The sequence below is a fragment of the Artemia sp. Qi Xiang Cuo genome, chromosome 17, assembly GCF_049724085.1.
Source record: "Artemia sp. Qi Xiang Cuo chromosome 17, ASM4972408v1, whole genome shotgun sequence".
Taxonomy (NCBI): domain Eukaryota; kingdom Metazoa; phylum Arthropoda; class Branchiopoda; order Anostraca; family Artemiidae; genus Artemia; species Artemia sp. Qi Xiang Cuo.
This window is the reverse complement of record NC_142810.1, coordinates 8,750,661-8,777,191: the sequence shown is the minus strand read 5'-3', so window position 1 is coordinate 8,777,191 and position 26,531 is coordinate 8,750,661. Positions and strand designations below refer to the sequence as shown.

Here is a 26,531-nt window from a genome sequence, read left to right as displayed (position 1 = left end):
CTCATTTAAACATTATTAATAAGTAGCTTAAACATCTTAAACAGCTTAATAGATAAATGTTACTAGTTATAATGGTCTGGCACAAATAAAAAAGGCATGAAAGCTTATTTAAACATCTTATGAGCAGCTTAAGCATCCTAAACAGCTTAATAGACCAATATTATTTATTTTAAGTCTACTTTTACCCTAAACTATATAATCATCCATGTTATGCTGTAGAAACTATGTTATATAGACTATATAGGTATATATTAGACATGTCTAGAGTTGAATTTCCGAGTTTTGACGCTAATGATGATTCCTAAAAGTACTTTGAAGCAATTCAGAGTATCATGATTCTACATGAGGGACATTGTAGGGGCCAACTGAAGCATATCTTGACCAGGATTTACTCTAGACTGACTGTTCTTTGTTCTATAATTTGGAAATGGGGCTTTTAAATCACCTTTTCAGCTTCATCATAAAGACCATTGATTTTATTAAACCTATTCGTTTTGTGTTTTACAGCCAAAATTTTGATGGGCGCCCTCGAAATATTTCAAAGGGGGAGGCACCAGAATAGTTGTGGGTAGCAGCAGGAGAATATATTTTATAGCAGCAGGAGAATATATTTTAGGATATATTTTCTTATGAATAATTTTTTTTTTAAATACATTTAGAAAAAATTGTGGAATGAAAAAAATACCTAGTTTTACATGTAAAATGAAATAAAACTCAGCAAATTTTAAGTGGCGAAAATTCCTGGCAAAGGGGTCGGTCCATTCAATCTATTACGTATTTAATTATTATGTATCCGGATACTTCAGGCTCTGATTTCATTTCCAGAATCTCCATTTGCATATTTTAAATCAACAGCTTTCCAAAATTTCGAAGTTCCTTAAAGTAAGTTTTCGCCAAGATCTTCACATTTCTAAGGGTCCATTCTCAAAAGTCATCCGCCCTCCATAGATACCATGTATTAATTTCATAACGGCCAGGTGAAATATACCTTTTTCGTAACAGGACAATTCCCTTGCTCCTCTAACTAAAATCCCTTATTTCTTCAGACATAAAAAAAAAATATAAAAAAATACAGAATAACAAAGTGAAATCTAAATTTAAACTTACAATCCAGCTGTCAAATCGACGCTTTTTCAATGCTCAAGTTCAACTGAACAAAATGAATAGGCTCAAGTAAAATTTCTTATCACAGGACAATTTTATTAAGTAGTTTGTGCCGATAAACTATAAATAAAGAGTAACTCGGGCCAATATTAACCAAAAATCTAAAAATAGAATTTTGATAACAATGGATATATCAACAGAACTAACTTTTTATGCTGATTCCAAGAATATAACATTCATTAAGCTTATTGTTAGCCTACCCATCAGAAGCTACAAGCATTTCATATCAGCTTGTCAGATTCTGCATATCAGAGAACTCTACCGCAGAGGCTGTACGCTTCTCTATACAAAAATGTGAAATTTTGTTGTTTTTTTTCCCAGAAGAAAGATCGTGGATCCATGTTTATTTGTGTATATCTCTTTTCTCAGAGGTGATTTTATGTAACCACCGGTCCTATAAAATCGGAAGAGTCCTCATTTGAAGTCAAATTAAAAGTTCTAGGGCTCTTTTTAAGTTACCGTTAGTATTTTGCGACGTGAAAGTTTTCTGGCGTTTCGTAGCACCGAACTACGACTTTGCTACCGAGTTGCTATCGATTGAAAATTTTGAGACGACTAATGGATTTAACAGTAACAAAGAACTATATCCTGTGGAATATTCTGCTGAAACTAAATCCTGTTCTAGAGGCTGTGATGGCTTCAACTATGAAGAAGATCAGAAGTCACGCAGAATTTCCATCCACATTTACACCCCTCTTCGTCCATCTGCAATTCTAATGTAAAATATCATCAAGAATATATTAATGTGATATATATTCATGTGATATATTATCATGTGATATATTGTGATATGTGATATATATTCACATTAATATATTAATACGAATATATTCAACAAAACTACTGTCCATCGCAAGTTTTGTTAATATGTTCAAAATTTTGTCAAATATTTTATTTTCAATCAAACATTTTAATTCTTAAGCATAAAAACTAAAAAAGTGGTGTCCACCCATCAATTTCTTATTATTGATATACAAAATTTAACAGAGGGGTTTAAGAGCACGAGACTTAAGTGGCTGGTACCCCAGATCGTATCTTGGTTAGGCCTGGGCATGATTTGAAAAAGAATCAGAAATTAAGTGGAAAAAAAAAATTCTACTGAAAGTAAGGAGCAACTTTGAAACTTAAAACAAACCGATATTATATCTTATATGAGGGGGGACTTTCCCCCCCCCCCCTCAACTTATCGCTCTTTTATCAAAAAGAGATTTTGAAGCTCTAAAAAACCTTAGCTTAACGAGCAACACACAGGTGGACAAAGCAATGAGAGACAAAAATTTTTGTTTGGAAGGTAATCAAAAGATTAGGTTATGTCAAGTAAAATAAAAGTTTATGAAAATAAAGAAAGGAAAGTAATCACAAAAAAAACACAGAAAACAATAGCTTATCTAAAATAAGATAGGAACTCCTAGATTTCAGTTCTATTAAGCAATGTCATATGTTTCTATTCTCCTTTCTTTGGTTTCCTCATAATTATTTTACAGTCCCGGGTTTCCATTGGGGGAATAGCCACCCTTGCCCCCTCCCCTACGGATATCCTTGAAAACACTAAATGAATCAGCCAATTTGAAACCCTGTTTTCCTACTGCTGCATATTCGTTGTGGTAGGACATCTATGCCGCAGCTCATTTGCGGGATGATTGGAGGCTGTTAACGGACGTCCTATGTGCCTCTGGAGGTAAAGGAGGAGCTAAGGTCTAAGGTAAGGAATATTCGTCGGTATCTGACGATACCTGACGATATTGGTATATGACGATACCACCAGTACGACAGAATGAATATCAGGGTAGTCCGTAAGGGTATTTCTTATTATATAATGTTTATACCATTTTTTATGTTTCGTTAATTTCTATATATCATTTATTTTAGTTATCATTTATTTTTGTAAGGAAGCTCTAAGCTTTAATGTCCTTTCTCACGTACTAAATTCTTTGGCAACCCTTATGTAAATTGATGCTATGTTTATTATAGGAGGATATGGATTTGAATTACAATTGCCTATATAATACAGGGCTGCCACAAAGTCCCTGAAAGTCCCTAAAATCAAGTGAAGGTCCCTCCCTTAAATTGATAAATGTCGCTAAAGTCCGTTCTCTTGCTTTGGTTTAGAACTCCGTATCTTTAAGACTACCAATATCTGTGAGTATACGGTTTTTAGTATTTTTGTTTCGATTGAGATTGTTGGAACCTGTTGTTGCTTGTCTATGAAAGACAAAACTTGTTGTTACATAGGCTATAGCATTACTGGCTGGACAGAGTAGACAGACTAGTAACGGAAAGGAGTAACCTCCTTTTGCCTCCTGAGTCAGTAGGCTAGGAGGTGGCAGGGTTTGTTTGACTTTGTTAATTACTTAGAAAACTCTATTCTGGGTGTTACTTTGTTACACACAGAGAAAAAAAAGAGAATGGCACCAAATACAAAATACGAAGGGCGTTTATTGGACATGTCAGAGCTGAAGAATTGAAGTCAGAAATAGTCAGAACGATCGATGAGAGTGATGTATCTATTGCTAAACTACTAGCGTTAAGTTGTGATGGTCCGATCGTGAACAAAAAACTTTTCCGACTGATTGACAGTGAAATACCTGCAAGATCTATTTGGTACACAACGCTTTTCGGAAGGGTTTGCAGGAAATCGGCGAGAATTTTTCTGCTCGGATCATCAAAGTGTACTACTTTTTAATGGCTGGCCGGCTAAACAAGAAGATTACGGGAAGATTCAAGAGAAAACTGGCGTTCTAAAGTCTGAAACACTTAGCCACCAGATGGTTAACAATAGGATCTGCCGCTTTGATTCTAGGGTAACAGATGTCAGCTGTCTTTGAGTACTTCGTTGCCTGTATTGCAAAGAAAAACCCTATTCTTATGAAATCAAATGCGTACAAAGAGATCATCTGGCTGATCAAACAACCGACCATGAAAGCAGAGTGTTAGTTTGTGGTTGATAGTTTGAACCTTTTCACACGTTTCACCGAAAAGTTTCAACAAAAAGAGCCTCTAGTGCATGAACTTTATACAGAGCTGAATCTCCTGGTCTTGACATTGGCTGGACGAGTTTTAAAACCTGATGGGCCCGAAAAACTTAGGGATTAACTAATACTTCTAACTATTCGAGGATGAAAAGAACTTTGTGCCACTGCTACAGATAGATATGAGTGACGAGATTGTCGACTGTCTCGAGTCAGTAGATGAGCTTCCGAAACGCTCGTTCATGCAGCTTGTTCCAAAGTATCATTTTGCGTCCGCAAGATATGTCCTTAAGCAAATACTCGGCACAGAATTTCGGTAGTTGTTGAAAGCGTTAACGTTTCTGCATCCTGATGAAGTTTCAAACCCTGTCTCTGCTCAGAGTTTATTATATTTTGCCAGGGAGTTACCCATTGCGACGGAAAGGACATACTAGTTGACAAGTATAAGCTATTCCAGTTACCCAGACTTCCACCAGAGCCAGGAAGGATCGACGACAAGTGGAACAAAGTGTTCCTGGGAGAAAATATCCAAACTTCTCTGAAGTTGTAAAAAATTCTTTGACTATTTCACATGGGTCTGCCAGCATTGAGCGGGGTTTCCTTCCTTTCCAATTGAATTCTCAGCAAAGAAAGAGTTTCAATGAATGAGCAAACTTTGAATACAAAACTGTTTGTGATAGATGGGTTGGGCAGATTTGGAGGACGTGCACAAAATGTTGATATCACTGAAGACTTGATAAAAGGGGCAAACTTCGCTAAAAACAACCATGATTTGTACCTACATCAGGAAAAAGCCTTGAAAAAAAACTGAGAAAGAGTGGCAGGATTTGGAGGCAATAGAACAGCTGAAAGAGCAGTAGCTCACTGAAACCTCTTTGAAAAGACAGACAATAGTCTCAAGAAAAAAAGTCTCAAAGAAAAAAAGAGAAGTGTTTGGTTCCTAGGAACAAGCCGCTGACGAGTTGCTGAAGGAAGCATATAACTAGCTGAAAAAAGGCATTGAAAAGAAGGAAATGGTGGAGATACAGCTAGCGCAGGCCATGATAGATGGGACTTGTACTGAACAAAAAAAATGAAGCTGCTACTTCTTGAAACCGCTCAGCAGCAGTTAGTCATCATATTTTTTGCATTCGAAAGTAAAGCGTTAAGAAAAAGAAGAAGAGAAAAGCTCCTCCCATGACGTGATGATTCTCAGGTGGTCTGTTTTTTAATTATCACTTGGCCACTGGTCATGGAGAGATGTCTGTAAATGATCATTCCCATTTTGCATCTTGGTCAATTGTCATTTGCTGTTGTGTCACTGCTTTTTCTTTCAAAAGCTTTCTGAAAACTGAGTTTTTGGGTCCATTTCGCGTCCAGAATAGTCCTTAGAGAGGTCCCTTTTTTGATTAAAAGGAGGTCCCTAAGTCCATATTTTTTACCACTTGAACCTGTGGCAACCCTAATATAACCAATTATTTATGCGCTGTGTAATTATATAGATAGCCCTCTTATTACTCTTATTATATTATATTTACATTTCATTTATTTTTTACATTTATTTCAGTTATCATTTTTTTCTTAGAAAACTCTGATTTACAAAGTCCTTTCTCAAGTTTAAAATTTCTTTGGCAACCCTGATGTCAATCGACGATATGTGTATTTTAGGCCCTTGCTGATGAGAACGAATTTGTCAGAGACACAGCTCTTAAAGCCGGTCAGCGAATTGTTAACATGTATGCAGATAACGCTATTACTCTCCTTCTTCCTGAGCTGGAGAAAGGTCTGTTTAATGAAAATTGGCGTATTAGGTACAGTTCAGTTCAACTGTTGGGCGATTTGTTATTCAAGATTTCTGGTGTCTCTGGTAAAATGACAACTGAGACTGCGCATGACGATGATAATTTTGGTACTGAAACTTCTCAGAAGGTATGTTTTTTTGTTATTTTTTTTCTTAGTTTCTTTTTCCTCCATTTCATTACCACTTTTAGTTTTTGTTTTGCGTTTTGTTAAAAAAATTTATTGGCTGATTTTTTTTGTAAACAACAACATTTAAAATATGGAAAATTAAGCTAAGACAGTGAAATTTGTTTAAACCTTAAAAGAATATTTCGGCTCTGTATCCAAGGGCCGTCCTTAGCTTTGTTCGAAATATTCATATAAGGTTTAGCAAATTTTCACTGTCTTAGATTAATTGTTTTACCTCTTGTTGTTTTATGATGGAAAGGCAATGTGGTCTTCGTTTTATTGCTTATTTTTTGAAATTACCGATTGTGACTTTATATCATTTCTCTGATTTTGACGATCTTATTTTTAGGAGGGTGGGATATCTAGAATTTAAGAGAGATAAAACGTGTATAGTTTAAACAAAACAGTGGAACAAAAAACTTGAATTATAAAAATCCGAGTATTTCGACTCCGCGTCCGGGAGCCTTTATCAGCGGAAAAAAAATTAATCTAAATTTTAGTTTTGGAACATTGACCTACTGAATTTGCTCTGTTTTGGACTTGGTTTTTGGATTATCGGATTAGATATACTGTTTTGTCGTAAGGGATTGGATGGATGATTAAGGTCTAGACCTTGTTTAAGTGCTCATTTATTTCTTTTGCTATATTGGGAGGACAGTTTTTTTTCCTTTTTTTTTTTTTTTTTTTTTTTTTTTTTTTTTTAAGCCAAGTAATTACCGTAATACATTATTCAAAGTTTTTATTTTTGCTGTTCAATTTAAATTTTACCCCTTTTTATTCTCTCTAAATTCTGTAAATGGAAAAGGTGTGTGGTTTAAGAAATTACTTGAACTGTCTAGGTAATACTGATTCTGCGCAGGGGCTGTAAATTTATAACTTAAGCTCACAATGTCATTTCAGTTATCACAATTTCACTTATCCGAAAAATTTAATATATCTTGCTGTGTTGGCCTTGCTTTTTGTTTCCTTCCTTGGTTTGTGATAAATAAAACTTGAATATTGAAAGGTTTTGAGATGTGTTTTTTCTATCTTTTGTTTTCACATTGTGTTTGTTCGTCCCCCCTTTTTTCTTTATATGTATTGTTTATGTTAGGTTCTTTTGTTTTGTTTTTTTTTTCTGTCTAAAAAAAAAAAACAAAAGAAATCATATTCATAGATTAAATCTGTTGTTTGGTTTGTCTGAAAAAAAAAAAATCTTAAAATTGTCCAGTATTAGACTCTATTTGTCACAAAACCACAATAGATCAATTTCAATCATGGGCAGCGCGCTAGCGCTGCCTAAGTAAAGAACGATGTGGGCACAGTGTATTTTTATTTTTGGTTCTCCATACCCGGGCACTTCGTATCGAAGGAGTATTCGTAGAAACTTCGAAAAGGGCTGGTTCGATTGGAAATTGGAGTGGCTAGTGCCCTTTTTAATATTCGAAGGTGATTGGAGTGAAAGTCGCCCCCCCCCCACGCCCATCCGTTCCCCCAACACATCCAAACAAAAATTTGAGACAACCATTTTTTTCAGCGTTGTTGATTTCCAGATAAAAACATGTTTTGAGGAGGACGCTCCCTCACAACCCTCGGGGCAAGGGTTGTAAGTTATGCCCTGGGGGTATATAAGGTTTTGATTGAAGGTGTTGTCATAAAAACTTAAAAAAATGCTCATTCGATTGGAAATTCAAAGAACTAGTGCCCTTTTTAATAGTCGAAAGTGATTGGAGGGCAACTAGCCCCCCCCCCACGCCCATCATTCTCCCAAAAACATCCAATCAAAATTTTGAGATAGCCATTTTGATCAGCGTAGCCGATTTCCAGATAGAAAATATGTTTTTGAGGAGGAAATTCCCCCACAACCCTCAGGGCAAGAGTTTAAGCTATACCCTGGGGGCATATAAGGTTTTTATAGAAGGCGTTGTCGCAGAACCTTCAAAAATGCTCATTGGATTGGAAATTCAAAGGGCTAGTGTCCTTTTTAATTGTCGAAAGTGATTGGAGGGCAACTAGACCCCCCCCCACGCCCATCATTTCTCCAAACACATCCAATCAAAATTTTGAGATAGCCATTTTGTTGAGCGTAGTGGATTTCCAGATAGAAAATATGTTTTGAGGAGGACACTTCCCCAGAGCCCTCAAAGCAAGGGTTTTACGTTATGCCCTGGGGGCGTATAATGTTTTTATAGAAGGCGTTGTCGTAGAAACATCAAAGCAGGCTCATTCGATTGGAAATTCAAAGGGCTAGTGCCCTTTTTAATAGTCGAAAGTGATTGGATGGCAACTAGCAACCCCCCCCCACGCCCATCATTCCTCCAGACACATCCAATCAAAATTTTGAGATAGCCATTTTGTTCATCGTAATTGATTTCCAGATAGAAAATATATTTTTGAGGAGGCCACTCCCCCACAACCCTCAGGGCAAGGGTTTTAAGTTATGCCCTTGGGGCATATAAGGTTTTTATAGAAGGCGTTGTTGTAGAAACTTCAAAAAGGGCTCATTCGATTGGAAGTTCAAAGGACTAGTGCCCTTTTTAATAGTCGAAAGGGATTGGAGGGCAACTAGCCCCCCCACGCCCATCATTCCCCCAAACACATCCAATCAAAATTTTTAGATAGCCATTTTATTCGACTTATTTGAAAGTTTTGGAAATTAGGTCTTTAAGGATGAAAACCCCTCCCCCCACAGCCCTCAGGGCAAGGGTTTTAAGTGATGCCCTTGGGGCATATAAAGTTTTTATTGAAAGTGTTGTCGTAGAAACTTCATAAGGGCTCATTCAATTTCAAATTGAAATGGCTAGTGCCTTTTTTTTGTAGTTGAAAGTGATTGGATAGCGACTAACGCCCTTCTCACGCCCACCATTTTCCGAAACACGTCGGGTTAAAATTTTTGAGATATCCGTGTTGTTCAAGATCGTTAAAAGCTCTAGAAATGTTGTCTTTTATAATTATGACCCCCTCAGAGCCCTAGGGTCAATGATCGTAAGTTATGCCCGTGTTACATAAACAGCTTTTATTGAAATCATTGTCATAGAATATTCAAACGTGCTCGCTCAATTTAAAATTGAAAAGGCTGGTACGCTTTTTAGTAGTTGAAAACTAGTGGATGATGAATAACGCCCCTCTCACAAAAACACTTACCTAAAACACATACAATCAAGATTTTTAAATAGTAAAGTTATTCAGCGCGGATGTTAGTTTTGATAATTACGGCTTTTAGGATTTTAATCCCCTCAGAGCCCTCAGTGCAAGGGTTGTAAGTTATGCCCTGGAGGCATATAAGGTTTATATAGAAAGTTGTATATGATTTATAGAATAGATTTTAGTCTTCCTCAAATCCAAATTTTTATTTACAAGATATTGAATTCATGAGGTAGAAATTTTGCGAGTCGCTGGCTGGACGCTGCTCTTCTTCAGCAGTATCTCAACATCTTAGCAGTATCTAAGGCATCTCAGCAGTATCCCAAGAACGACTGAGGGTATTATGTTCAAACTTTTGGGGCTACTTCTGCTCTTGAAATTTAACCAAATCAAAATAGCGTAAGCGCATCCAAACTATCAAAGAAAGTAAATAGATTTTTTTGCGAACGGTATCAAGCTTTCCATTTCAGGGCAACTAGAGGAGGTATGAAACTAAATTAAACAGTACTATTTGTGTCCAGATTTTTAAAAGGGTGTATGTTGTTAAAACTTGCTGAAAATTTTTTTCCAGCATACAAATAGCAGGCCAAACTATAAAGTCTTAAAAAACAAAAAGATTTTAAGTGTTGTTTTCTTTTTCCCTGGAAAAACTATGTTAATATAAAACGAACAGAAATTAATTTAAAAAAAACTTTTTCCACCAAATAAGTTTTTCAAAGAAAAGTTAAAAACTCCATTAAACAAAAAATGAGCAAAAATAAAATCAAATAATCTACCAAGTGTGAAACTACCACAAATCAGCATCGATAAATAAATGAAACCCAAAACGAACAAAAATTATAATAAATGACCGAGTCAAAATCAAAAAGAGCAGAAATTAACATAAGTTGGGCGCAAAAGCCATATGCCTTCCCAAGGCCAGAACAAAATTTGCACTTTACTGAAAAAAATATAAATGTTTTTACTTTTATAACTTTAATAAATCAAATAATATTAAAATTTGATTACTAAATATCTGTATATGTATATTAAACTGACAATGCACATTCATTTGTATTTTTTCAGTAAAGTACAAATTTTGTTCTGACTTTGGGAAGGCATAGGGGTTTTGTGTCCAACTTATGTTAATTTCTGATCGCTTTGAGTTTGACTCCGTTATTTATTGTAATTTCTGTTCGTTTTGGGTTTCATTTATTCATCGATGCTGATTTGTGGTAGTGTCGACTTGGTAGATTATGTGATTTTATTTTTGCTCATTTTTTGTTTAATGGAGTTCCTTACTTTTCTTTGAAAAACTTATTTTTTGGAAAAAGTTTTTTTAATTAAATATAATAAAAATCAATTTTGTCCTGCTTTTGTTCACTTGATTGATTTGTGATAAATAAAACTTGGATATTGAACGGTTTATGATGTGAGTTTTTTCTTTCTTTTTGTTTTCACATTGTTTTTGTCTACAGTTTGTGTTCCCCGCCCCCTCCCTTTTCTTTATGTGTTTTGTTTATGTTAGATTAGTTTGTTTGTTATTGTTTTTCTATTTTTTTCCTGTTGACACAAAGCTTCCGGACGTGAGGCCGAAATATTTGGACTTTTATTATCATTATGAGTAGAAAAACAGCTTCTTGTTTTATATATTCATTTTTATGTATTTTTATTTCTTTTCAGTTGTAAATGGAAAGACAGCGTTGTCTAACAGATTTTTTATTTTTATAGTTTGTTCTTGACATACAAACCAGTTATCATTCTTGTATTCATTTTAAAAGGTTAAACATGTTTGCTGCCGCCAAATTTGTTTGTAACATATTAGTCATTCCTGTAACTAATGTTTTCCATTTGAAAAAGTGTCATTTTTTATGGTCAAGATTTTTGACCGACCAGAATTCCTTTAAATACTTTTCTTTTAAAATTAATATAAAATTAATACTAATTTAAAATTAACTAATACTAAATACTGAATTCCTTTAAAAACACCCGCAATTTATTTTTTCTTTTCCTTTTTTTAAGTCGTTTGCATCACTGCAACCAAAAACACTTGCAACTTTCCCAACTTTAGATTCATCCATTTAAAAATCTTAAGTTTGTTCACAGTAAATCTGTTTGTAACAGCGTTGTCATTCCCGTAACTAAAAATTTTACAGTTCTTAGGGTCAGTAGTTTGAGTGACTAGATTTCATCTAGATTTCATGTTGCCCTTTTGATTTTCTTTTTTTTTCTTATTTTGAGTCATTTGCTGTAATAACTATGTTTAACTGCACAATTACTGCTACCAAAAACATATGTATCTTTCCTAACTTGTAAACCATCAGTTAAAAATCCTGTAAATGCTCTCATTAATTCTGTTCATAATGGCGTTGTCATTCTCGTAACTAAAATTTTTTACAATTCTCAGAGCAATTTTGAGTGACTAGATTTCATCAAACCCTGGACTCTTTCAATTTTTTTCTTTTTTTTAAGTCATTTACTGCAACAAAAATGCTTAATTGCACAATCAATGCTATAAAAAATTCGTGTATCTTTCCCAACTTGTGAACCATCAGTTAAAAATCCTGTATTTGTTCACATTAAATCTGTTCATAACAGAGTTGTCATTCCCGTAACTAAAACTGTTCCAGTTTTCATGGGCAGTAATTTTTAGCTACTAGATTTTTTCAAACCCTGAGCCCTTTAATTAATTTTTTCTTTCCGTGTTTTGGCTATTCGCTGCATTAAGCAGGTTTGATTACACATTCGCTGCCATTAAAATCATCGATCTTTTCTCCAACTTATGATCTGTAATTTTAAGATCCTAAATGTGTTCCTGGCATATCTTTTCATTGCAGAGTTGTCATTCCCGTTGTTAAAAATTTCCTAATTCCACAAACAAAATTTCCAAGCAATGAAATTTTGTCAGAAACTGATCCTCTATTCTTCCTTTCTTTTTTAGGTTATTCTTGAAACGTTGGGCAGTGATCGTCGTAATCGCGTTCTTTCTGGTCTGTACATGGGACGATCTGACGTTGCTCTTATGGTACGTCAAGCTGCACTTCATGTCTGGAAGGTTGTTGTCAGCAACACGCCTAGAACTCTAAGGGAAATATTGCCAGTCCTTTTCGAACTTCTCCTTGGCTGTTTAGCTAGTACTTCAAATGATAAGCGACAGGTATGTGTATAAACAAAGGTCGTATCCAGGGAGATTACTTGATTTGAACCCCCCTCCCAAATTTTTGTTTGATTCGTTCAAAGGTCGTTTGAACCCCCCCCCCCCAAATTTTTGTTCGATTCGTACAAAAGTAACAAACACAATGTCAATACATTTTGTTGCGTTTGTAAAGTTTTTTTTGGCAACCTCCCCCCGAACAAAAATACACCCCCCCTCCTGTTATTTTCATATCCTTGTACTTTAACTTGCGTGTATTTGTAAAAAAAAAAATTTTGAAGTCACTTTTTATTCGGAAAAATTTGGGGGTATCACATTTTGTTGCGTTTGTATTTTTTTTTTTTGGAAACCTCTCCCCTGAACAAAAATACACACCTTTCCCCCTGTTATTTTCATATCCTTGTACTCTAACTTGCGTGTATTTGTTTTTTTGTTTTTTTGAAGTCACTTTTTATTGTGAAACTTTGGGGGTACTCCAAATATTTAGATAGTAGGAGTACTGATGCGAGCTTCCTTATAACAGGATTTAAAATGTTTTAATATGTTTGTGGAATATTCTCATTGATTAATTACGCTTTTCGACTACGAGCTCTGACTACATGTAGGTCCTGTGGCAACCGGGTTGTCAAGATCAATCCAGGCAAAGATCAGTCCGCTGGCCCACCATATTTGTTTTGTTTTTTTGCAGTGTTTTTTCGATGAAAATACCAAAAAATCATTTTTCAATATCTAGGTTAGGTAAGAAAAATATTGGGGGGGGGGGGAATGTCCCCCCAAGATGATTTTGAGTTTTTTTTTGTATTGGACGTTGTTTTGGAGGGTAACTAATTTTTTCGCGTCAAATCCGTCAAAACCAAAAAAAAATAATTCGTGTCCACGTCAAAGCCGTGGCCCAGACCTGATGACTAATGAGGTACTTCTCTTGTATACTTTATACAATTGTAGACGAATCATAAACTTGAAACGGGTGAGAGGCAGGAGGGGCGAACCTGAAAACTTTTCTTTTTAGTCTTTGCAATGATCTATGAAAAAAGCAAATAATTTCAAAACTGTCTAACTGGATAAGGCTCGCTAAATACTTACCTACTTTAGGCCATTTGTGGCACAAACATCCACGGATGTTTAGTGGGATGTGACGGGTAAGGGGACCTTTGCAGACCCCTTACCTGGCAGCTGAGAAAGAAACCCGTACACCGTCGTAGATAAATGACGTATAAAAAATGTCTTATGACACAATGTCAACATTAATTCTTGTATAAGGAAATCATGGGAAAAGTCTGATTTCCTTTTCTTAGAAAATTATCTGTTTAAGGTTTAATATCGAAATTTTCTAGGAATTCTACTTGTTGAATAACCCTGCAATCACTTAAATCAGTTAAAAGACTCTGGCCGCGCGTAACCTGAAACCTGGAATTCACTTTAATCAGTTAAAAGTCGCTGGTCGTGCGCAACCTGCAACCCTGAAACCTTACATTCACTTGAATCAGTTAAAAGACTCTGGTCGTGTGCAACCTGCAACCCTACATTCAGTTTAATCAGCTGAAAGAAACTGGTTGCGCGCAACCTGCAACCCTACACTCACTGAAATCAGTTAAAAGGCTCTGGTCATGTGCAACCTGCAACCTGGAAATCACTTTAATCAGTTAAAAGACACTGGTCGTGCGCAACCTGCAACCCTGTAACCCTAAATTCACTTGAATCAGTTAAAAGACTCTGGTCATGGGCAACCTGCAACCCTGCATTCATTTTAATCAGTTAAAAGACTCTGGTCGTGTGCAACCTGCAACCCTGCAACCCTACATTCACTTTAATCAGTTGAAAGAAACTGGTTACGCGCAACCTGCAACCCTAAATTCACTGAATTCAGTTAAAAGGCTCTGGTCGTGTGCAACCTGCAACCTGGAATTCACTTTAATCAGTTAAAATACACTGGTCGTGCGCAACCTGCAACCCTGTAACCCTACATTCACTTGAATCGGTTAAAAGACTCTGGTCATGTGCAACCTGCAACCCTGCATTCATTTTAATCATTTAAAAGACTCTGGTCGTGTGCAACCTGCAACCCGGCAACCCTACATTCACTTTAATCAGTTGAAAGAAACTGGTTACGCGCAACCTGCAACCTTACATTCACTGAATTCAGTTAAAAGGCTCTGGTCGTGTGCAACCTGCAACCTGGAATTCACTTTAATCAGTTAAAAGACTCTGGTCGTGTGCAACCTGCAACCCTACAACCCTACATTCACTTTAACAGTTGAAAGAAACTGGTTACGTGCAACCTGCAACCCTGCATTCACTGAAATCCGTTAAAAGGTTCTGGTCGTGCTCAACCTGCAACCCTGAATTCACTTTAATCAGTTAAGTGACTCTGGTCGTGCACAACCTGCAACCCTGCAGCACTACATTCGCTTTAATCAGTTAATAGACTCTAGTCGTGCGCAACCTGCAACCCTACATTCACTTGAATCAGTTTAAAGACTCTGGTCGTGTGCAACCTGCAACCCTGAATTCACTTTAGTCAGTTAAAAGACTCTGGTCTTGCGCAACCTGCAACCCTGCAACACTACATTCACTTTAATCAGTTAAAAGACTCTGGTCGTGCCCAACCGGCAACCTTGCAACCCTACATTCACTTTAATTAGTTAAAGGACTCTGGTCGGGCGCAAACTGTTAACCCTGCACTCACTTTAATCAGTTAAAAGACTGGTCGTGCGCAACGTGCAAACCCTGTAACCCTACATGCACTTTAATTAGTTAAAGGACTCTGGCCGGGCGCAAACTGTTAACCCTGCATTCACTTTAATCAGTTAAAAGACTCTTGTCGCGCGTACAAGGTAAAAAAATTATACAATTATAAAAAATTATAAAATTAAAATTATACGTACAAGGTTAGAAAATTATCTGTTTAAGGTTTAATATCGAAATTTTCTAGGAATTCTACTGCAATCACTTATTATATATACTTATACTCTACATATATATACTCTACATGATTGTGTTAAAGGTCAATATTAAAAGTTTGTGACTTATAGGTGGCAGCACGTACGCTTGGGGACTTGGTCAAGAAACTTGGTGAGCGAGTCCTCCCTGAAATCATTCCTATATTAGAAAAGGGACTTGAAGCAGACAGATCGGATCAAAGACAAGGTGTTTGTGTTGGTCTATCCGAAATCATGGGAGCTACCAGTAGAGAAATGGTTCTAACCTTTGTCGATAACCTGGTTCCAACTGTTAGGTAAGTTTTTTCTTTCTAAAGGTAAGTTCTAAAAGCACACAGCATATTTGATGTCGCTACGCTAACTATAGCTGCTATGGCCGATAAAAATAAATTTTCTAAAAAATCTTCCTAGGAGCTATTAAGCAAAAAAGGTTCTTTAAAAAGAATACTAATTTTACGTTCCATCGGGATTATATATTGCTTAGTGCATCTCCCAAACAGGAAACTTTTATTTCTTCCAAACAGAAAAAACTAATCCTTCAACAGAAACAGGAGCGATTGTCGAAATGTAGAGATTTCTTCATCGCCGGGGTGACTCGAAATTTGGCTGTCGAAATTTGCGTTTTGCTGGAGTGACGCAAAATTCGAAATACGAGTCCTATCAGACCCTAGCATAAATTTTTGAATTCTAGTTTGAAGACGCATAAATTTGAAGAACTATGATGATTTAAATATGATGCTGAAACTCCTTATCCGGACCCAACTATCCGCGTCCACTTGAAGTTCGATAGAGATTTTTTTTTTTCGTCAGATTTGAAAAAAATATCCTCCGGCCGACAAAATTGTATTTAAAACAAATGAAAAATGGCAGTTTGATTACCAATGAATCATATTGTTTTCAAATTGATTTGCTAATGGTTCTTATTTTTTCTGCTTTTTCTCCTTCAGGTTCTCTAAAACTAAATAATTAAGAAATAAAGATCGAAGAAAATGAATTTGATTTTTCTATCTCCCTCCTCCTCCTAATAAGTATTCTAGGGGTGACTTTTCATCAGGGATAAATATCGTCCTTTAAGCATTGTTGTAAAAATATTAAACTAATATGTAAAAACGGACGATGTAAAAACTGACCGACAGTGCAAAATTCGACTCCATTCAGAATCTTGTGTGATTCTAGTTTCTAGTGTGAACTTTTAATTTCTAGTTTCTAGTGTGATTCTAGTTTCTATTGTGAATTTAGTCTAGTTTCTAGTGTTTCCTAGTTTCTAGTGTGAATCTAGTTTCTAGTGTGAACTTCTAGTATGAATTTAGATTCTAGTGTGAATATGATAGTAATGATTTAAATCTAAAATTGGAGTGCATTATTTTCGATTTTTTCGTTTAAACTTTTAAATTAATTTTCATCTTCTGAAACGTTTTGGCTCGCTAAAAAATTTTGAGTTTCCCTTGTGGAGTATTTTCTATTGTAGTTTGAACTGTTGAACCTAAAAAAGAATACATGTTAATATCAAAATATAAAAAAAAACTGAAGTTAGCCATCAAAAAACCTCCATTAAAAGCCATAAAATACCACAAGTATGCAAATTTAATATTTCTAATGCTTTAAAAAAAACTGCTTGGTGCAAAAGGGGCACCCTTTGCAGCAACGACTGTTTGTAAAAGTACAATTACTGATACAACTACCACAACAATTAGAACAAAGTTATTCAACATTCCATTTTTCGGTCTTTAAAAAACAAATAAATTATAAACTTTCATATACCTTGATAGAGAACTATCTCTTAGAAGGAAGGGATTTAGCCCCCTCCCCCTCCCGAGGCATAGCCACTGAAGCACTATAAACTGTAATTTATTTTACAATTATTAGATGTAGGCATAGAGATATTTATTGACACACTCAACATAGCACTAAAATTAATTAATTACCATAATTAATTAATTAAGGCAATTAATTAATCAATTGCTATATTTAATAAAATTAAGTATAACACCAAACAAATTAAGAAGGTATAACTTTTCGTTGAAGATATAGCTCTTGGGAATCAACAAATTGTTAATGTTTGAATTTTTACGGACGAAAAGCGTTGTCAAATTTAACAAATCAATTTAGCTTTTATAATTCCATGCTGAATGTGGCAACACTGATGAAAATGTGATACTGCAGTTTCTTAATTTTGAAACAACACACTCGACATAGCACTAAAAAGCACTAAAACAAAGCTGTTTACAAGGTACATGAAAAATGAAACAGATGAACTGCAATTGCTTGATGCTGTTAAACAGACAATGAAAAAGGGGACAAGAGAATGCTGATAGCGCATGTGCGGCAATAAACTGGTTCCAACTTGTTCTGTCTTCTGTTTAGTGTGTTCAGGGATGCGTTCGGAGGGAGGATACGCCAGTATTTTGAGCTTCTTAGAAAGAATTGTCCAAATTTGATAATAAGATGCCGGCGGTTGTGGAGTAACTCAAGGGCCTTTTCGTAGGAAGTATAGCTTACTCCCATCATAATTTTACAAGCACAAACAAAATGACACTTAACTGTTAACTACAAACAGTTGGCCAAATGCCAAGTTTCTTTTTTTATGTAAATCTGCTCACGCATTAACAAATGCAGCAACTGCTAATATTATTAATTAAGCATTATTAGATGTTATAAAAGAGAGTCCATTAAAATACAAACGACTAACCTGAACAGAAAGAACAAAATGACTAACCTTTTTTGGTTAACTTTTTTGCATTCGAAGGATTGATTGCCAGAGGCTGGAGAATCTTCCTGAACTACGAGTATATCCAAGAACGTATCCAGGATTTTTTCGGGGATTTTTTTCGGGGGGCGGGGGAAAGAAGAAATTTAGAAAACGCCTTAAAATTTATTTATATTCATTTTTACGAGTCATTTACGTTTTAAGAGTTGGACAGACATTTCAAGGGGCTCAAAACCCCTAACCCCCCTGGATACGGACTTGAGTATATCCTTCATCTTTTCGTTTTATTCACTGGTTGAAAATCACCGTCACTTGCCTTTTGTTTTTTAATTATTATTTTTTTATTCGTTGTCTTGCTTTTTTCAGGTATATCCAATCTGAAAACAGATTTGGGTTATCTAGTGGGTGTCACTCCAGTACCATTCTGGTAGTTGTAAAAAAACCGTCCTGCTGTCCTTCCTGCCAATAATAATTATTCTAGTGCTTAAAAGGAAGTTTAATTTATTTTAAGTGTAATTTCGCCGGCCGGACAAACGAGTGGTCCAAAATTTGTGTGTTGACATAAAGCAGAAACAAACCGGATGTGCACCCACGCGAAGGCAATGTTTTCATCGAACGACGTAAAATCCGGCTGATGAAGCGAAACTTAACTCCATTCACAATTTTGCTCAAGGATTTAAATTCTAGTATGAACATGACATTAATGATTTAAATCTAAAATCAGTGTGCCTTAATTCTTTTTTTTAACTGAAGGTTTTTTTTGTCCAGATTTAGAAATTAATTTTCATGTTTTGAAAGGTTTTTGCTCGTTAAGAATTTTGAGTTTTGTTGTGGGGCGATTTCATGAAAAATTTGTCTTACTTCTGAGCTATAAAAAATGTCAAACTAGTCAGACAAAATGCTATCTGTACAAAGAGCAACAGGAAATTTTCGGGATAATAGTTGCAAGGTGGAAGAAACACGAAAAATTACTAAAATTTGTGACCCTGTGTACAAAAAAGATTTTTGAATAATTTTTCAAAGGGAAAAATTTAGGCTTATTTGTGCCTAAACCATGCTTAATTATCACCCCTCCCCAAGCAAATCCAATGAGACCCCACTAAAATTGTAACCCTGAAAGTGGTTCTGATTTTTTCTCTCAAGAAATTTTTGTCGGGTAAGCTACTTTCTTACCTGCACTTGAGATGAGATATAGACTGTTTAGCCAAACTGGCGCCGACAATTGTCGACGTTTGCTTACCGAGTCCTCTTTTAGAGGGACGGATATCAAGCCTTTTGTTTAGCCTTACGGTAGTTGATATAAAACCCGAGCCTCGTATTGCCAAGCCAAGATCAATAATCATTCCACTCCCCTTACCACAAGGGTCGTGTTACTTAGCCCCTTTGGAAGCACTGCAACCGGTTCTATAAAACCTGAGCCGCCACTGCAAGGGATTAGTTGCCCTCCAATCACTGTCGACTATTAAAAAGGGCATCATCCCTTTTCTATTTTCAATCAAAGGAGCCCTTTTCGAAGTTCCTACGACAACTCCTTCGATATGAAGTGCCCTGGTCTAAACAACAACAAAAAATCATACATTATACCCACATCGAACTTTAAAATAAATACATCAAGCCTTCCAATAACTTTTGCTTACTCAAAAGGCCACTGGGCCTTACGATCTCAAATCGAATGTGCCATTTTTGCGTTTCTACGACAAAGCTTTCTATAAACACCTTATATACCCCCAGGGCATAAACTAAAACCTTCACTCTAAGGGCTGTGAGGGTGGTTGTCATCCTCTAAGACATAATTTCCAGAACTTTCAACAACGTTAAACAAAATTGTTATCTCAAAATTTTGATTGAATGTGTTTGGGAAAATGGTTAGTCGCTCTCCCATCACTTTCAACTATTAAAAAAGGCACTAGCCCTTTCAATTTCCAATCAAATGAGCCCTATGAAGTTTCCAGGACAACGCTTTCTATAAAAACATTATATGCTCCCAGGGCCTAACTCATAACCCTTGCGCTGAGGGCTGGCGGAGGGGGGGGGGGTTCATCCTCAAAAACCTAATTTCCAGAACTTTCTACTACATTGAATACAATGGCTATCTGAAAATTTTCATTAGATATGTTTAGGGGAATGGTGCGTGTGAGAGGGTGGTTAGTTACCCTCCAATCACTTTTGACTATTAAAAAGGGCACTAGCCCTCTCAATTCCCAATTGAATGAGCCCCTTTTGAAGTTATTACGACAACTCTAATTATAAAAACCTTATATGCCCCCAGGGCATAACTTACAACCTTTGCCCTGGGGGCTCTGGGGGTTTTGTCATCCTTAAATACATAATTTCCAGAACTTTCAACTACGTTGAACAAAATGGCTATCTCTAAGATTTGATTGAATGTGTTTGAGGAAATGGTGGGCGTGGGAGGGGGGTCAATTTCCAAACAAATGAGCCCTTTTTGAAATTTCTACAATTTTCTATATAAACCTTACATGCCCCCAGGACATAACTTACAACCCTTGCACTTAGGGCTCAGAGGGGGTTATCATCCTAAAAGACCTAATTTCCAGAACTTTCGACTACGTTGAACAAAATGGATATCTCAAAGTTTTGATTGGGTGTGTTTGGGGAAATGGTGGGCTTGTGAGGGGGTTAGTTGCCCTTCAATCACTTTTGACTATTAAAAAGGCATTAGCCCCTTCGATTTCCAATTGAATGAGGCCTTTTTGATATTTTACAACATCGCTTTCTATAAAAACCTTACATGCCCCCAGGGCATAACTTGCAACCCTTGCCCTGAGGGTTGTGGGGGGAGGGGTTGTCATCCTTAAAGACCTAGTTTCCAAATTTTTTAACTACGTTGAATAAAATGGCTATCTAAAAATTTTGATTCGAAGTGTTTGGGGAAAAGGTGAGCGTGAGAGGGGGGTTAGTTGCCCTCAAATCACGTTCGACTATTAAAAAGGGCACTAGTCCTTTGAATTTCCAATCGAAAGATCTCTTTTTTAAGTTTCTACGACAAATATTTCAATAAAAACTTATATGCCCCCAGGGCATAACTAATAACCCTTGCCCTGAAGACTGTGGGGGGAGTGTCCTGCTCAAAGGTATAATTTTCTGAACTTTAAACTGCGTGAAACAAAATGGCTATCTAAAAATTTTGATTGGATGTGTTTGGGGGAAAGGTGGGCGTGAGAGGGGGGTTTGTTGCCCTCAAATCACTTTCGACTATTAAAAAGGGCACTAGCCCTTTGAATTCCCGATCGAATGAGCCCATTTTCAAGTTTCCACGACAAATATTTCAATAAAAACCTTATATGTCCCCAGGGCATAACTTATAACCCTTTCACTGAAGATTCTGGGGGGAGTGTCCTGCTCATGGGCATAATTTCCTGAACTTTAAACTGCGTGGAATAATAAGACTATTTAAAAATTTTAATTGGATGGGTTTGGGAAAATAGTGGACGTGGACGGGACGTTAGTTGCCCTCCAATCACTTTCGACTATTAAAAAGGGCACTAGCCCTTTGAATTTCCAATCGAATGAGCCCTTTTTGAAGTTTCTACGACAATGCGTTCTATAAAAACCTTATGTGCCCCCAGGGCATAACTTACAACCCTTGCCCTGAGGGATGTGGGGGAGCTCCCTCCTCAAAAACATAATTTCTATCTGGAAACCAACTACACTGAACAAAATGGCTATCTAAAAATGTTGTTTGGATGTGTTTGGGGAAAAGGTGGGCGTGAGAGGGGGGTTAGTTACCCTAAAATCACTTTCGACTATTAAAAAGGGCGCTAGACCTTTGAAGTTCCAATCGAATGAGCCGTTTTTGAAGTTTATACGACAAAGATTTCAATAAGAACTTATATGCCCCCAAGGCATAACTTATAACCCTTGCCCTGAAGACTGTGGTGGGACTGTCCTGCTCAAACGTATAATTTCCTGAACTTTAAACTGCGTGGAACAAAATGGCTATCTCAAAATTTTGATTCGATGTGTTTGGGCAAATGGTGGGCGAGGAAGGGGTTTTAGTTGCCTTAAAATTACTTTCGACTATTAAAAAGGGCACTAGCCATTTCAATTTCCAGTCGAATGAGCCCTTTTTGAAGTTTCTACGACAACGCTTTCTATAAAAACCTTATATGCCCGCAGGGCATAACTTACAACCCTTGCCCTGAGGGCTGTTGGGGGGTTGTCATCCTCAAAGACCTAATTTCCAAAACTTAAAACTACGTTGAATAAAATGGCTATCTCAAATTTTGATTGGATGTATTTGAGGAAAAGGTAGGCGTGAGAAGGGGGTTAGTTACCCCCCTCTCATGCCAAATTTTGTTTGGTTGTGTTTGGGGGAATGATGGGGGGGGGGGTTAGGCGCCCTCCTAAGACTTTTAACAATTAAAAAGGGCTCGAGTCCTTTGAATTTCCAATCGAAAGAATTTGTCTTGTAGCATCAGTAAACCCATCCTCTATAAAAACCTTACATGCCTCCAAGGTATAACTTAAAACCCTTGCCCTGTGATTTGTGGGGGAGTGACCTTCACAAAAACATATTACCTATCTGGTAACAATGTACGTTCAACAATACGGCTATCTAAAAAATTTGATCGAATGAGTTTGGGGGAATGATGGGCGTCGGGGGGGGGGGGGCTAGTTGTCCTCCAATAACTTTTGAATATTGAAAAGGGCACTATTCCTTTGAATTTCCAATCGAATGAGCCTTTTTTGAAGTTTTTTCGACAAGTCCTTCTATAAAAACCTTATGTGCCCCCAAGGCATAACTTACAACCCTTGCCCTGAAGTCATTGGGGGAGTGTCCTCCTCAAAAACATAATTTCTATCTGGAAATCAACTACGCTGAACAAAATGGCTATCTCAAAATTTTGATTGGATGTGTTTCGGGAAATGATGGGCTTTGAAGGGGTGTTTGTTGCATTCCAATCACTTTCGACTATTTAAATGGTCACAAGCCACTCCAATCTCCAATTGAATGAGCCTTTTTCGAAGTTTCTACGACAATTTCTTCGATACGAAGTGCCCTGCTCTAAAGGAAAAAAATAATAAATAATACTTTGTGCCAACATCGTTCTTATATGTCCTCAGGGCAGAACTTAAAACCCTTGCCCTGAGGGTGGTGGGGAGTGTACTCCTCAAAAATATAATATCAATCGGAAAATCAACTTCGATAAACAAAATAGATATCTTAAAATTTTGATTGGATGTGTTTGGGAGCATCATCGGCGTGGGGGGGGGCTAGGTGCCCCCCGATCACTTTTGACTGTTAAAAAGGTCACTAGCTCTTTGAATTTCCAATCGAATGAGTATTCTTTTAAGTTTCTACGACAGCGCCTTCTATAAAAACCTTATATACCCCCAGGGCATAACTTAAAACCCTTGCCCTGAGGGTTGTGGGGGAGTGTCCTGCTCAAAACATATTTTCTATCTGGAAATCAACTACGCTGAAAAAAATGGCTATCTCAAAATTTTAATTGGATGTGTTTGGGGGACTGATGGGCGTGGGGGGGGGGGTCTAGTTACACTCCAATCACTTTCGACTATTAAAAAGGGCACTAGCTCTTTAATTTCCAATTGAATGAGCCTGTTTTGAAGTTTATACGACAACACCTTCTATAAAAACCTTATATGCCCCCATGGCATAACTTAAAACCCTTGCCCTGAGGGTTGTGGGGAAGTGTCCTCAAAAACATATTTTCTATCTGGAAATCAACTACGCTGAACAAAATGGCTATCTCAAAATTTTGATTGGATGTGTTTCGGGGAAGAATGTGCGTTTGCGAGGGGGCTAGTTGCCCTCCAATCACTTTCGACTATTAAAAATGGCACTAGCCACTACAATTTCCGATCGAATGAGCCCTTTTCGAAGTTTCTACGAATACTCCTTTTTTCTACGACAACTCCTTCGATACGAAGTGTCCGGGTATGAAAAAAAAATAGATTGTGCCAACATTGTTCTTTACTTAGGTAGCGGTATTGCGCTGCCTATGGTAGACCAGGGAAAAATATGTGAGTATGAAAATAGGCAGATAAGGGGGGGGTTAAACTTTAGGTAAGGTTTGTTTCCGGGTGAGAATTTTCCGGTAAGTTATATCAGTGTCGTATTGGTTTGATACCGAAATATAGGTATCGGTATCGCTCCCCAAAAGTCCATATCGGTCGGGCCCTAATTATAATATCAGGTTTTTTGCCTAAATGTTTTGGAAATCCAAGTTTTTTTGTGTGTTCCTTTAAGAAATTCAAAACTGTAGGGTATATTTATTTTGTAGGCATAATTTATCTCTTCAGATTAGGAATTTTCGTTTATAAAGATGATTTTCTTTTTGTAGAAAAGCCTTGATCGATCCCCTTCCCGAAGTTCGATCTGCTGCGGCCAAGACCTTTGACAGTCTTCATTCCACCGTTGGCAGCCGAGCCCTTGATGATATCCTGCCCTACATGCTTGAGCAGTTGGTATGAACCCATTTTTAAAGCCCCTTTAAACCCATTTTTATTTTATATTCTAGCTAATTTTGTATGCTATGTTTTTTGTTTTTTTTTGTTTTTTTTGCAATTTATACTGGAGACAGAGAATCGATCCTGATATTTTTGTTTGGTTTTGCTTTTCGTGGCCATTTATTCAAAGCCCTTTTTAATACTTTAGGCGTAAATTATGGCATTTTTTGCCCTTGGTAAGAACTTATGACAAAATTCTGATTTTCATATACTTGTATCAAAACCTTGAACTCAGTCAATTCAAGATTTGTGTGTACAAATTGTTTTAGTTAGGGGCTAATCATTGAGGGTCAAAAACTTTCGGCTTGAACCCCAAAATTTGTAAATTACTGTATTTTTGTAAATTGATTGTATTTTACTATAATTTTTTGCATTTTCAAAGGGATTGAGGGTATTCCAGTAAATCGTGGTTGTGGGGGATGTCCCCTACATTCCCTTCCTCTGTGAAGATATGAATGCAATCCTCTGTTTAACCCTCATAGTTTCCTGATAAGAGAACTACCTTTCTTTCTCTCAGCAACCGTTCATAGACATGCACAGTGGCGGGGGGGGGGGGGGCTGGTACGCAGGAATAAGACCCTTTGTATTTGCTTGCCTGGTGCCATGAATTTAGTAAAAGAAAAAGGTTCTTTTCTCTGGTTAATAGAATAGAATTTTATTTTATTTTAAAAAATTTCTTTCACAGCATTTTGCCTGATTTGAATTTTACGTAAAAAAAAGCACTATATGTACCTCAAAGATCATCAAAAGAACGTGACGTTCACGTCAAACATAATTCATTGTAAAAAAAATATATGAAAAAGGTCAACACTTAATTAAAAAGTCAAAAAAAAATTGAAAACAATAAAATTAAAGAAAATACATAAAAAGATATAAGAGTCAAAAATTTAGTTAAAAAGTCAAAAAGAAAAAAAAATAGATAACAATAAAAATAAAGACTAATTTTCCTGGCTATTATACAACTCAAAATAACTCGGAACAAAACTCTTGCGATATCTTTCATGTTGAGCGGGGATGGGAGACAGTTTGGGGACTTACTGGGATTTTATACGGGACGTTCTGTTGCGGGTGGAAAAGCAGGGTTCGGGAATGATGGAGCGTAATCAAGAAATAGACAGGGTTTTGGCACCGAAACGAAGACATAGGGGGTTCCTTCTCTCAGCCAACGTGGTGAGCTTGAACTTACCTAGTAGATCATGATATGGAACATTCCCTTCACCATTTATTATTCTAAGTGCTCGTTTTTGGACATTTTCAATCTTATAAATAGGCTCTGAAGAAAGACCAAAATGCCACACTGGACAAGCAAACTCCAGTATTGGCCGAATAAAGAACAAAAAGGTTGAGAAAATCCTTAGGGGGGCAAGAGAATTTTAACAAAAGTTTTAGAAGGGAAACCGAAGGGGAAGCTTGGTTCAGGATATTTTAAACATGGGCATCCCACTTCTTCAAGTCAGCAGTAATTGTCAACCAAAGTAGTTTAATGCATATGACAGAGATTTGGGGAGGAATGGGGTTTGTGAAAGAAGGGGGTGATGTTAAAAAATTAACTGTCATAACAGACGATTTATTAACGTTAACTTTTTATCTTCTACAAAAAAACTTACAGGGGGACATTATCAAGTTATGTGTCAAGTGAAGTTTTAATATTATGTTGGCATACTCACATGGTAGGCAAAGCTTCCACTTGCTTTTCTCAATTTCTATGATAAGTCGTGGGGCAATTAATCATTATTGGAAATAAAATGTAACACTTCAGGGTTCCCTAGGGGACCCCATGAAAGATAGGAAGGGGATCGGTATAAACTTTTTTATATTTAAACAATTGAGAACGATTTGTTAAAAAGTAGGCAACAATTTTAACTAGAAAGGGACTCACTTGAAACTCCGTCAGCAGTTTATATTAAAGGATATTCTGGTCAATTAGGTCGAACGCTTTCTGGAGATCAATTAGTAAAAGAGTCAACCAAGTATCAGAGTTTTCAAATTTTTTAAGAATGGTGTCAAGAAGACTAACAAGTTAGTGTGAAGTAGATGTCTCCTTCAGGTTTCCA

At 36.6% G+C, this 26,531-nt stretch overlaps 1 protein-coding gene across 1 annotated transcript in view; it reads left to right on the top strand.

Annotated features, from left to right (window-relative positions):
- l(3)80Fj (lethal (3) 80Fj) overlaps positions 1-26,531 on the top strand; it is a 252,563-nt gene that overhangs the window by 160,503 nt on the left and 65,529 nt on the right. Inside the window, exons 26-29 of the mRNA XM_089103680.1 lie at positions 5,781-6,041; positions 12,124-12,339; positions 15,369-15,571; positions 24,312-24,435. Coding sequence (XP_088959806.1) covers positions 5,781-6,041; positions 12,124-12,339; positions 15,369-15,571; positions 24,312-24,435 — 804 coding nt within the window. The remainder of the gene's footprint in view (positions 1-5,780; positions 6,042-12,123; positions 12,340-15,368; positions 15,572-24,311; positions 24,436-26,531) is intronic.